Source organism: Malaclemys terrapin, chromosome 12 (genome assembly GCF_027887155.1).
Source record: "Malaclemys terrapin pileata isolate rMalTer1 chromosome 12, rMalTer1.hap1, whole genome shotgun sequence".
NCBI classification, from domain to species: Eukaryota; Metazoa; Chordata; order Testudines; family Emydidae; genus Malaclemys; species Malaclemys terrapin.
Window position 1 is genome coordinate 47,946,497 of NC_071516.1, and position 12,867 is coordinate 47,959,363.

Genomic DNA, 12,867 nt, shown 5'->3' on the forward strand with positions numbered 1-12,867 from the left:
GTTTGAATACACAGTGCATGATGGCCCCTTCTTCCTCTGAGGTGCCCATTTTGCAGTAAGTCAGATCATCTATTCGGTTGGGTTTACAGCTGGGGGTTGTAGAATTTTTTGCAGGGTATTGGGCTCCAGGACTTGAGCAACAAAATGAAATCAATCTTAAAGCTTTCAAATTAAATATATCCCATTAAGGGATTCCAAAGATAATGGTAGCACCGTTCTGTATCCTAAGGTGAAAGCAAGTCTCAAAGACTGATACCTTGCAAAAATCTGCAAAACCACCACATTGTTCACCTTCAAATACATATCACCAATTCCATGATAACTAGGAAACAATAAAGCTTAGCATCTGCTGTGTGCTACTGTTGCTTATCAAATTTACTATAATGTTCTCACTTCTATATCTATTCTCCTGTCCCCCCAACTATTTGATTATCATATCCATGTCTATGTGTCACATTTCACCCCTATACTGGGAGAGTGACCCTCTTTGCCTAGCCCAGTGGGACTGGGATCCCAGCCAGGGGGTCTCAATCTCATAACACAAAACAAACAGATTACCCAACAAAGCTCTTCGGATCATGATTTCATTCAAAGGCCCCCGGCGATCACACCCAGTGCATTCTCACTCACACTCAGCAATGATGGAGACCTTAGAATTACATGGAACATGAACCCAACTATCTCCCAAAGCCGGCAGGTGCTGAATTGAGATGCTACAAAATAGGGCTATCTGTACAACAGGACACTGGGATAAACTTGGGTGGTCTGTCAAATAATCCCTCCTTTTTCAGGTCCCATTTATGAGTTGTAATCTCCGGTATTCTTGTCCCTCATTGCTGGGTGGGACCTCTGAGTTTACTAATGAGTTTGCTGACAACATTCAGAGAACTCACGTCTGATCCATTCTACTGAAAGTTTTAGGAAAGAGCAGGACAATGTTATGTCTCTCTCTCTTCCACATGGAGAAGTCAGTGGGTTCTGTCACCATCTACCATCTCACTTGTTTTTGTGGCAAAATACAGAAAAGTTACAGAAAACTTGGACAGAGTTAGATGCCCATATGACTGATGGTGTTGTGTTTAACGTATGAGAACAGGACTCTTAGAAAGCAGTGTCCAATTCCTGCTTTAGCCCCAGACCTCAGGCAAGTCACTTAGGTCTGGGTTGTTAAAGATATTTAGGCACCTATTGGGATTTTTTTAAAGCAGGTAGGCACCTACCCCCCTTTGAAATCAATGCATTTTAGGTGACTTGGTGAAAAACCCATTAGGCACCTAAATCCCTTAAGTCCAGCATAAGTGCCTTTGATAACCTGACACTACAGAGACGCAAGAGTGGCTACTATCCCATTTTGACAATGGAGAAGTGAGACAGAGTGAGAAAGCTGGAACTTTGAAAGGATTCGGGCACCCATCACACCCTGAATTTCAGTGACATGTGGGGTACAAACCAGCTCGCCTGAGAGACATGCTAGATTCTTAACCACAACCATAGAATCATAGGTCTAGATGACCCTTCTGGTCCCTGCTAGTCCAGCCCCCTGCCAAGATGCAGGACTTGTTGGGTCTAACCCATCCCAGACAGATAGCTCCAGCCTCCTTTGGAAAACTCCAGTGAAGGAGCTTCAGCAACGTCCTGAGGCGTCTGTTCCATTGTCCTGCTGTTCTGACAGTGAGAAAGATTTTCCTGAGATTTCATCTAAATCTGTGATGTTGTAGTTTGTTCCCACTGCCACTCTGCTCCACTCGCCTCCCTGCCGGCCGCTTCCCACTCCGCTCCGCTCCACTCGCCTCCCTGCCGGCCGCTTCCCACTCCGCTCCGCTCCACTCGCCTCCCTGCCGGCCGCTTCCCGCTCCGCTCCGCTCCACTCGCCTCCCTGCCGGCCGCTTCCCACTCCGCTCCGCTCCACTCGCCTCCCTGCCGGCCGCTTCCCGCTCCGCTCCGCTCCACTCGCCTCCCTGCCGGCCGCTTCCCGCTCCGCTCCACTCGCCTCCCTGCCGGCCGCTTCCCACTCCGCTCCGCTCCACCGGCCGCCCTGCCGGCCGCTTCCCACTCCGCTCCGCTCCACTCGCCTCCCTGCCGGCCGCTTCCCACTCCGCTCCGCTCCACTCGCCTCCCTGCCGGCCGCTTCCCACTCTGCTCTGCTCCACCGGCCGCCCTGCCGGCCACTTGCCACTCCAGTCCACTAGCCGCCCATTCATCACTATTCTCTGCACTCTCTTGGATCTCTTGAGGGCCCCCACTTAACAGAGCTCTCCCTGATTTCAGCTCTTAGTGGGGGAGCCCTAATGCCTAGGCCTGGCTATCAGTGATTTCAGCTCGATTGGTGTGCAGTAAGACTCTCCATTGAGTCTTTACCAGGTCTGCAATTACACAGTGGGGAGAGGAAGGGTCAAATGGTGTCTAGGATCCCTACGCTGGGCCCACACCCCCAGGTACACATACCTACATACAGCCTCTCTCAACTCATTGGGCTTTGGCACCCATGTCCCCTGCCTTGGGAGTGCCGTTTCTCTGAGGGTGAGTCCCTCACTCAGGGGACGCCAAGCACCGTTCTGCTGCCCTTGATTCACACAACAAGGATAATTTCCCTGATTACTCCTGCTCCCCATGAGAAAGCGACTTGTGATCCAACACCAGCCAAATATGGTCATTTGGGCAAAGCAGCCCCTCGTGCTCAGTGAGCACCTACGCAGGGTGGGTTTGTCCATGCGAACAAGGTCAGCTCCTGAAGTCCTCTTCCCCAGCTCATCACTGGGGAGAGCTCATTCAGAGCCCACTTACGTGTGAATAAGAAAATCCTTCCTTTGTTTCTCCACTGGGGATTCTCACACAGAGGGGAATTATTTAAAGTGAGTAACGGTAGGATAAATAAGCACAGGACTGAAGCACAGAAACTTGACACTTCCTGGGGATGTAATATCCAAGTCACCACAAAGCACCAATAACCAATGGACCAGTTGGCCGTGGAATAGAGTTGAAGGTGACCCAAAAGAATGAAGCTCATTCAGAACAGAACCCTTATTATTCTGTCACACCGTATCATACAATGTCATTTATGTCCAGGAAAAATAACAGGAGTAATCCGGTGTCTGACCCCAACTATGAAGCTGTCTCAGAATAACTTGTGATTGAGTTTCATGTGGGAAATTTTCAGTTCTTGGTCCTGTTTTCCATCACTTCCATTGGGGAAATTTTCTGAACAGGTACATGGGCAATTCCCAAAGGAATGAAGGTCAGTTATGAATCTTGATGACATTGAAAGTGAATTTGAACTAGACACCTAGAGTGAAATCCTGACCTTACTGGAGTCACTGGAGAAACTCCCACGGTTTTTCATACACTACTGTTATTTATATTGTGGCCATGCCTAGGAGTGCGGTTTCTCAATGAGTGATTAAGGGACAGGATTACAATCCCAAAACTCATCCGTTTGAGTCTCCCTCCCTCTCATAGGGAAAAGCCAGGCCCAGCTGCAAAATGTGGACCTGATCCATTGGATTAGGGCAGCCAATGATGGTTGGACGTGATGCTGGTCACATCACTTTCTTGTGTGCCTTTGGCTATGAATCTGCCTTGGGGGAAAACTCTGATGTTGACAAGCCTAGAAACACCTGTCACAGACCAGCATCCCATTGTGCTAAGTACTGTACAAAGCCAAGCCCCTGCCCAGAAGAGGTTACAAAATATAAGACAAGAATCGGCCGGGAAATCTATGAGATAGCATCGGTCAGCATGATGCACGGTGGACTCAGCAAAACAGCTGTCAAGTGTGTGTGGAAGGAATCACAACCGAGGAGAGTTTGAAGGTCAGTGATGTAGCTTTGCAGATGTTTACTGGGTGCTCTTCCTAATCATGCGGGGCAGCATGGAGAAAAGCATGAAGCTGCTTCTTTGAGAATGTAAAGGGGGTAAAACATCTGGCATCAATGGCCAATTGCAGGAAAGAGTTAATGTCTTACTAGTGTCTGAGAGATGATTGGTAGGGTTTGGCTAGGACCTGGTGGGTCTATCAAATGAAGACAGCTTGCTTATATTTGATGAAGAGTCCAGAGCGGACCCAGCGGAGGAACACAAAGCAGTGGTGAGATTTCCAAAACAACGAGGTAGGAAAATTAGAGACATGTGTTGGGTGAAGCTGTATCTTTTACTGGACCGGCTTCTTTGGTCCAATACAATGTATCACCTCCCCCACCTTGTGTCTCTAATATCCTGGGACCGACACAGCGACAACAACACTGCAGACAAGCTAGGAAAATGGCTTTGAAGAAAGACCGATTCCAATGGAGCCAGGATTTCCCCCTGATCTCTACTTGTGCCTTTGAAAAAATGCCCTTACAAGGTCTAAGAGGAAACCAAACATTTTCCTTACTATACATCACTGTTCATTAGATTATAAGCTCTAGAAGGATGTGGGTCTCTTATTTTTGTCTATTTAATGCCCAGTGGAAAGGGGTGCTGATCTCTGTTCAAATATCTCAGAATTAACAAGAAAACAGCACTACTAACAACACTGAATAAAGACAAAGCATAACAGGGAAATGGTACAAACAACCCGAGCAAGGCAGGGTACAAGATATGAAGTAACTAATACAATAAAATGTGCACAGATCTCAGCAACTAAGGAGCCATTTTAGGCTCTTTAAAGAGCCATTCATCCCGCCTGTTGATTGAATATCTAAAAGTGTTTCTTGTTTCCATTTTCCATAGGAAGTTCCCCTAGCACAGAAAGGTAGAACAAGAACCATTGACTGGTTAAAACATTGTTAAAACCACACAAGTTGGAATTACAAACAGAGTGGGGAGAAATTTTTCAGATGAATAATTTCTTCTGTACAAAATAGAAGTTTCAGGTCAACTAAAAGTATTTGGAAATTCAGAACGATTCTCTGAATTCACACTGGACACAAAAAATATTGAAAAAATAATTTTAAAAAATTCAAAACCTTTCAGTTTAACATCTTTGAAATGAAAAGTTCTCTCCTTTTTTCTTTTCAAATAATATTTTGTCCAAAAATGTAGCTACATGTGAAAGTAAAGGTGTTTAGTTCAACGTAAACTGAATTTTGTTCGGTATTTCATTTCAGCAAGAAAAACTTAATAATTTCCATTTTTGGAACAAACTACAAAGAAAGATTCTCCATCTCTTAAAGTCTTCAGATCAAGACTGGATGCAATTCAAGAAGATATGCTTTCATCAGGCAGAAATTGCTAGACTGAATGCAAAGCTAACGAGGTGGAATTCTCATGTCTGTTTTATGCAGAAGGTCAGACGAGATGACGTAATCACCCCTTCAGGCTTTATGATCTATTAATCTAGATATGGAGAGACAAATTCACCCTGTGTACTGCTGAGGACCCACCAACCCCATTGTGAAGCCTGGCAAGAAGTAAATGACCATCCATGCTCTCTTCACTCCTGCATCTTTGTGGTTTTGGATTTTCATGAGAGCCTCACACATTTAGAAAATGCTCTGCCACAGACATCCTTCAGAGCTTGTTTGACTTGTTCGTTGCGGAGAGCGTAGATGTAGGGGTTAAAGAGTTGAGCCACCACAGAGTACAGAAAGGACACAACTTTGTCAAAGTCCCTCGCTCCCCGCTGACCTGGTCGGATGTACCTGAAGATGGAGCTACTGTATAATATCACAACCACCAGCAGGTGAGCGGAGCAGGTGGAAAAGGCTTTTTTCCTTCCTGTGGTGGATGGGATTCGCATGATAGTGGAGATGATACAGCCATAGGAAATGATAGTGACTGTTAACGTACCAAGTAAGATAACTGTTGCTGAAAACAAGATCATTACCTCAATGTGTCCCGTGTCCCTGCAGGAGAGTTGGAGCAATGCGGCTGTATCGCAGTAGAAGTGGTTTATGACATTGGGGCCACAGAACGGTAACAGCACAACCATAAATGTTGGGGGAAATATTAAGAGAAAACTCATCACCCAGCAGCCCAGCACTAACTGGAAGCAGATCCTGCCATTCATGATGGTGCCATAATGCAAGGGATGGCAAATAGCCATGTAGCGGTCAAAGGACATCATAGCCACATGGAAAAATATACAGGTGCCCAGGAGGAAGAACAACAACAACTGAAGAAAACAACCAGGGAGGGAAATAGATTTTCTCTCTGTCAGGAGGCTGTAGAGGAACCTGGGCATGATGACGGAGGTGAAGCAGATTTCCAAAAAAGAGAAGTTCCTGAGGAAGAAATACATGGGCAATTGGAGGCGATGGTCCACCAGGGAGAGGCTGACAACAATGATGTTACCCGTTATGGTAAACAGGAAGATAACTAATAGAACCACAAACAGGACGGTGTTTAAACGACGGCTGTTGGACAGGCCCAAGATGATGAATTCCACCACGGTGGTCTGGTTCTTCATTCTCAGATCATTCTTAAAAGAAAAAAATTAAGAAGCATGTCAAAAACAGAGTGAATGGAATGTTTGCAGGAAAAATTCTGTAAGTCAATAGAATACACATCATCAATGGGAGTAGGGTACCCAATAGACTTGGACTCTATGAGAAAAGCCTGACTGGAAAACCAGAACCAAAGACAGGATCTTAGAGGAGAATATTTGATACTTTAAGGGGGCGGGGTAGGGGGGAGAGAGAGAGAGATAACTGGAAGGGATGAAAGAATGAACATAATTTTTAAATAAGAAAATGTTTACCCCAATTTTTCATGTATTTCTAGATTATAAGGCCCAAAGGTACCACTGTGATCATCTAATCTGACCTCCTGCATAGACCAAGAATTTCCCTCAGTTAACTCCTGTAAGAACTAGAGCATAGTCTTGAGAGGGACAGCCAATCTTGGTGTAAAAAATTTCCAAGGGTGAAGAATCCAACACACAATTCTTAGTAAGTTGTTCCAATGATTACATACCATCACTGGTCATCTTCTGTGTTTGTTTTGCTTTTCTTCCAGGTCATTGATAAATATTTTAAAAAAGCACCGGGCCAAGAACTGATCCCTGTGGGACTCCACTAGAGATACACCTGCTCAATGATGCACCGTATGCAATTCCTGAAGGAGATCTGTCAGTTACCCACTTTGTAATTCATTTAAAGGGTCTCACCTCAAGTGTGTATCATTCTCGTTTCTTAGTCAAACTGTCAAAGACTAAATGAAAAATAGTACCTATCTTTAAAAAAAACAACAGAAATGAAGAGGACTGAGGAATTATAGACCAGTCCACCTAACTTCAAGACCTGGAAAGACACTGGGACAAATTATTAACCCACAAGTTGTAAGCACCTAGAGGATAATAGGGTTTTAAGTAAAAACCAACATGGTTTATCAAGAATAAATCATGCCAAATCAAAGTAATTTCTTTCCTTGACAGCATTACCGGTCTGGCGGATCGATCGAAAGCCATAGATATGATGTATCGTGATTTTTAGTAGGGGTTTGACACAGTCCCACATCACATTCTCGTAAGCAAACTGGAGAATGATGGTGAAGATTAAATTACTATGAGGAGGGTGCACAACTAGGTGAAAGACTTTACTCACAGAGAGCTATCAGCGGCTCACTGTCAAAGTGTGGGCATTTATCTAGTGCAGTCCTGCAGGGATCTGTCCTGCATCCAGTACAATTCAATATTTTCACTAATGATGTGGATAATGGAGGGCAGATTATGCTTATAAAATGATCAGATGACACCACATAAGAACAGCCACAGTGGGTCAGACCAATGGTCCATCTAGCCTAGTGTCCTGTCTTCCAACAGTGGACAATGTCAGGTGCCCCAGAGGGAATGAACAGAACAGGGATTAATCAAGTGATCCATCCCCTGTCGCCCATTCCCAGCTTCTGACAAACAGAGGCAGGGATACTTCAGAGCATGGTTTTGCAGGCTGGGAGAGTTTGCTAGCACTGTGGAGGACAGGATTAGAAATCAAAATTACATTGACAAATTTGAGAATTAGTCTGAATTCAGCAAGATCAAACTCCGTAAAGACAACTGCAAAGTACTACACTTAGAAAGAAAGAAATTAAATGCACACATGCAAAATGAGGACTAACTAACTAGGAGGCCATACGGCTGCATAGGCTCTGGGAGTCAGAGTTGATCACAAATTGAACATTAATCCAATGAGATGCAGTTACCAAACAAAGGCTAATATCATTCTGGGGTGCATTACCAGAGAGGCAGTTGTCCCTGGTAAGGCGTCGGCTAGGGTGCTGTGGCTAGTTCTTGTTTTCACACCTTAGGAAAGACGCAGACTAGTTGGAAAGGGTCTAGAAGGGTGCAACAAAAATGATAAAAGGGTTAGAAAACTTGACCTTGAGGGAAGGTTTCAAAAACTAGGCCTGTTTAATCTCTGAATGCGTGAAGGGCTGTATAAAGAGGACAGTGATCAGTCGGTCTCCACGCCCACTGAATGTGGAGCAAGTAATGCAGTTAATCTGCAGCAGGGGAGATTTGCCTTAGGCATTAAATAAAAATGTCTAACTGTAAGGATAGTTCAGTGCTGGAACACTTGACCATGGGAGGATGGGGAATCCCAGTAATTGGAGATAGCAGCATTCTGTATCCTACGGGGAAAGGAAACCTCAACATTGCAAATCTGCAAAACCTCCACAATGCGCACCTTGGAATTCATTCTCAGATCTCACCAGTGCCTCGATCGCTATGAGACATTAAAAACTGGCAGCTGGTACCTCTGTTACTATAAGTGTTACCTCTGCTTATAGAATCACAGAACCATAGCGTTAGACGGGACCACAAGGGTCATCAGGCCGATTTCTCATAATAGTCTCACTTCTATTTTCAACTTCCCTGGCCCCGGAGTAGTCTTTTTATCATAGCTAGACATTTGTGTCTCGTTTCACCATAAGACTGAATAATTTTAGGAGTGCGACCCTATTTGCCTAACACAGTGGAACTGGGATCCCAGGCAGGTGGTCTTGATTTTGTACCCAAAACAAACCAAAAAAAAAAAAAAAAAAAGATTACCCACAAAGTTGTTCAGACCACGATTTCTTTCACCTCCCAATCTGCAATCACACCTTGTGCATTCTCACTCAGACCATGCAATGATGGAGTACATGGAACACGAACCAAAATTATCACACAAAGCCGGCAGGTGCTGAATTGAGATGCTCCAAAATAGGTCTGCCGATTTATGCTTCTCTATGTAACAGAACATTGGGATAAACTTGGGTGATCACTGCCTCTGCCAAATAATCCCTCATTTATAACAGTTGTAGACTCTGGTTTTCTCGTCCCTCATTGCTGGCTGGGACCTCTGAGACCAATTAGCTGATGAGTTTGCTGACAACACTCAGAGAACTCAAGTCTGATCCATTCTACTGAATGTTTTAGGAAAGAGTATTACAATGTTATGTCTCTCTCTTCTACATGGAGAAGAAAATGGGTTCTATCACCATCTTCCACCACACTTGTTTTCATGGCAAGACAGGGAAAAGATTCAGCAAAGTTGGACAGACTCAGATGCCCTTATAATTGATGTTCTTATGCTTAACATATTAGAACAGGACTCGGGAAAGCAGTGTCCAATTCCTGCTTTTGCCACCCACCCCTCCACAACCTCAGGCAAGTCACTTAGGGCTGGTTAAAGATATTTAGGGACCTAATGGGATTTTTAAAAGCCTCTAGGCACCACAGAGCCTAAATAACCAGAGGACCAGTTGGCCAGGGAATGGAGTTGAAGGTGACCCAAAAGAATGAAGCATATTGAGAACAGAAGCGTTATTGCTCTGTCCCATCACGTTATGCAATGTCATTTGTGTCCAGGAAAAATACCAGGCGTAACCAGGTGTCTGACCCCCATTATGAAGCTGTCTCAGAATAACTTGTGATTGAGTTTCATGTGGGAGATTTTCAGTTCTTGGTCCTCATTTCAGTCACTTCCATTGGGGACATTTTCTGAAAGGATACGTGGGTAATTCGCAAAGGCACGAAGGGCAATTATGAAGCTTGATGATCTTGAAAGTGAATTTGAACTAGACACCTAAAGTGAAATCCTGAGCTTATCGAAGTCCTTGGAGAAACTCCCACGGGGTTTCATACACTACTATTATTATTATCTATCATTTATCTTCTGGCCATGCCTAGGAGTGCGGTTTCTCACTGAGTGATTAAGGGGCAGGATTTCCCAAAACTCATCCGTTTGAATCTCCCTTGTTCTCACAGGGAAAAGCCAGGCCCAGCTGCAAAATGTGTTCCAGAGCCATTGGATTAGGGCAGCCAATGGTAGTTGGACGTGATGCTGGTCACATCACTTTCTTGTGTGCCTTTGGCTGCGAAAGTGCCTTGCCTTTGCAAAGGGTGAGCCATTTGCTTGGGGGAGACAACTGATGTTAACAAGCCTAGAAACGCCTGTCTGTACCCTGATTTAGGGTGTGTTAATAATATAAATGTAATGTATCAATTTAATATTTCATTAATTTTAATTTAATTAATTAATTAATAATATTATTAATTAATCATTACTATTATTTAATGGGTTTTAGGCTCACCAATCTGTTTGATCAGAAGATAAAATTTCTTGTCCCAAATCAGGCTCCACAGAATTTATAAAGGACCCTCGGGGTGTGACAGGAAGCTCACACTGTGACAGATATAGTCGTAAAGACTTTTTATTAAAATCAATAATAGTAAGTAAATGGTAAATACCCAGAGCTACAAAGTTACAATTGCATTACTGCTATTCAAAAGATACATATGATAATATACTATTACATGCAACAAAGCTTTGGTTAACATCCTCACACCCTTCCTTGATAACCTGGGGGTAAGAGACACAGGACCAGCCTTGTGGTTCAGGTTTCTCAATTCTTGAGAGAGGGATGCAGCGCTTAGAAAAAGCTAATGCTAGGACCTATCAAAACTTAATTAGGGTTTACTCGACTAACTTAAAATCAAAACCTAATAAACAAACTAAGAATTAAACTTAGGGAAACCCAGCTTAGCCTAGTTCCCTTGAAACTTAAAGTTTAAGAAGAACAAGTACAGCCTACGAATAGTAGAGTCATCGTAGATAGATAGAATAGAGAGAGAGAGAGTGGAGGAAGCAAGTGAGAATGATAGAGCGGAATGCTCTAGCGAGGTGGGTCAGCTCATTTATCAGGCACAAGTGCCGGAAATCCTTCCCCTTTGCCTAAATTTCATTCCTCAGCCACAAAATGTTAGGGTACACTTACCCCATAGGCTAGTATGTTTGTGCGGATTGATGACATGTACCTACCACATAAGTTCCCTTGTGGTATATCTGTTAAGCCTGTGGGTACAACATTGAACCCCCCCCCATGTCATTCTCCATTGTCTATTGGTCTAGATAAAAGGTCATGGACATAGGCGTGGGCACTCAGCTATTTAGGTAACAAGCTATAGGTCAACTTTGCTTTTTGAGTAAAAGGTCTTAATATAGACGTGCTAACTTTGCCTTAGCTTAACATACAGGATATGGCCTGTAGGTCTCTTGCATTACAGCCAAACTGACTTTAATATAAATCTATAAACCTATTACAATAAACCACATACTTAAACTATAAGAAAAGATATATATATATATATGCAAGCAAGCAGGTTAGTCCTATAGGCTCCATGTCTCAGACCAGCATCCCATTGTGCTAAGTACTGTACAAAGCCAGAGCCCCTGCCTAGAAGAGATCACAAAATATAAGTCAAGAATCGGCCGGGAAATCTATGCGATAGCGTCTGTCAGGATGATGCTCAGCAAAACAGCTGTCGAGTTTGTGTGGAAGGAATCACAACAGAGGAGAGTTTGAAGGAGGTCAGTAGCTTTTGCAGACGTTTACTGCGTGCTCTTCCTTAGCATGAGTAAGGCTATGATTTTTTCACAGAGATCACGGAATCTGTGACTTCCAAAGATCTCCGTGACTTCAGCCTGTGGTTGTTCTCTCTTATAGGTGTCGGTTTAATGACCAGTGCAAAGGGGTGCTGATCTCAGTTCAAATATCTCAGAGTTAACAAGAAAAACAGTATTACTAACAATATGGCATATTAGGTGAATGGTACAAACAAGCAGACCAAGGCAGGGTATGAGAGATGAGGCAACCAAAACAGTAAGATGTGCACATATCTTAGCAACTAAGCAGCCATTTTAGCCTCTGTGAGGAGCCATTTATCCCTCCTGTGGGTTGAATATCTAAAGTGCAGTGTTTCTTGTACCCCTTTTCCAGGGGAAGTGCCCCTCACAGAGAAAGGTAGAACAAGAACTATTGACTGGATGCTAAAACCACACACGTTGAAATGACACATCCGGGAGAATTTTTTCAGATGAATAATTTCTTCTGTAAAAAATACAGTTTCAGGTCAGCTAAAAGTATTTGTGAATTCAGTCATGAATTCAAATTGTGACCTGACCACAAAAAAAAAAAAAGGAAAATAATAATTGAAAACATTTATTTCAACATCTTCAAAAATCAAAAGGTTTCACTTTTCAACAATTTAGCAAGATGTTAAAGAAATGTTCTTCCCAAACTGAATTTTGTTTAGTGTTTCATTTCACCAAGAATAACCTAGTAATTTCTATTTTGGGAACAAAGTAGCAAGAAAGAATCTCCATCTCTTGAAGTCTTCCAGTGAAGACTGGATGCCATTCAGGAAGACACGCTTTCATTAGACATGAGTTACTAGTCTCAGTGCATAAATAACTGGTGGAATTCTGTGGCGTGTCTTATCAGGAGCTCACACTTGATGATCTGAGGATCCCTTTTGGGCATACAATTTATCAACCTAGACATGAGGAGGTAAATTCACCCCTGTTAAAAGCTCAGGACCCACCAAGCCCATTGTGAACCCAGGCACGAAGTCAAGGACCATCCATGTTCTCTTCACTCCTGTATCTTTGGGGTTCCAGATTT

At 43.5% G+C, this 12,867-nt stretch overlaps 1 protein-coding gene across 1 annotated transcript; it reads right to left on the minus strand.

Annotated features, from left to right (window-relative positions):
- Positions 1-5,443: 5,443 nt before the first annotated feature.
- Positions 5,444-6,388, minus strand: LOC128846952 (olfactory receptor 6C75-like). Its single transcript, XM_054046237.1, has one exon. It carries the CDS (start codon positions 6,386-6,388, stop codon positions 5,444-5,446), a length of 945 nt encoding a protein of 314 aa, XP_053902212.1.
- Between the last annotated feature and the right edge of the window lie 6,479 nt (positions 6,389-12,867).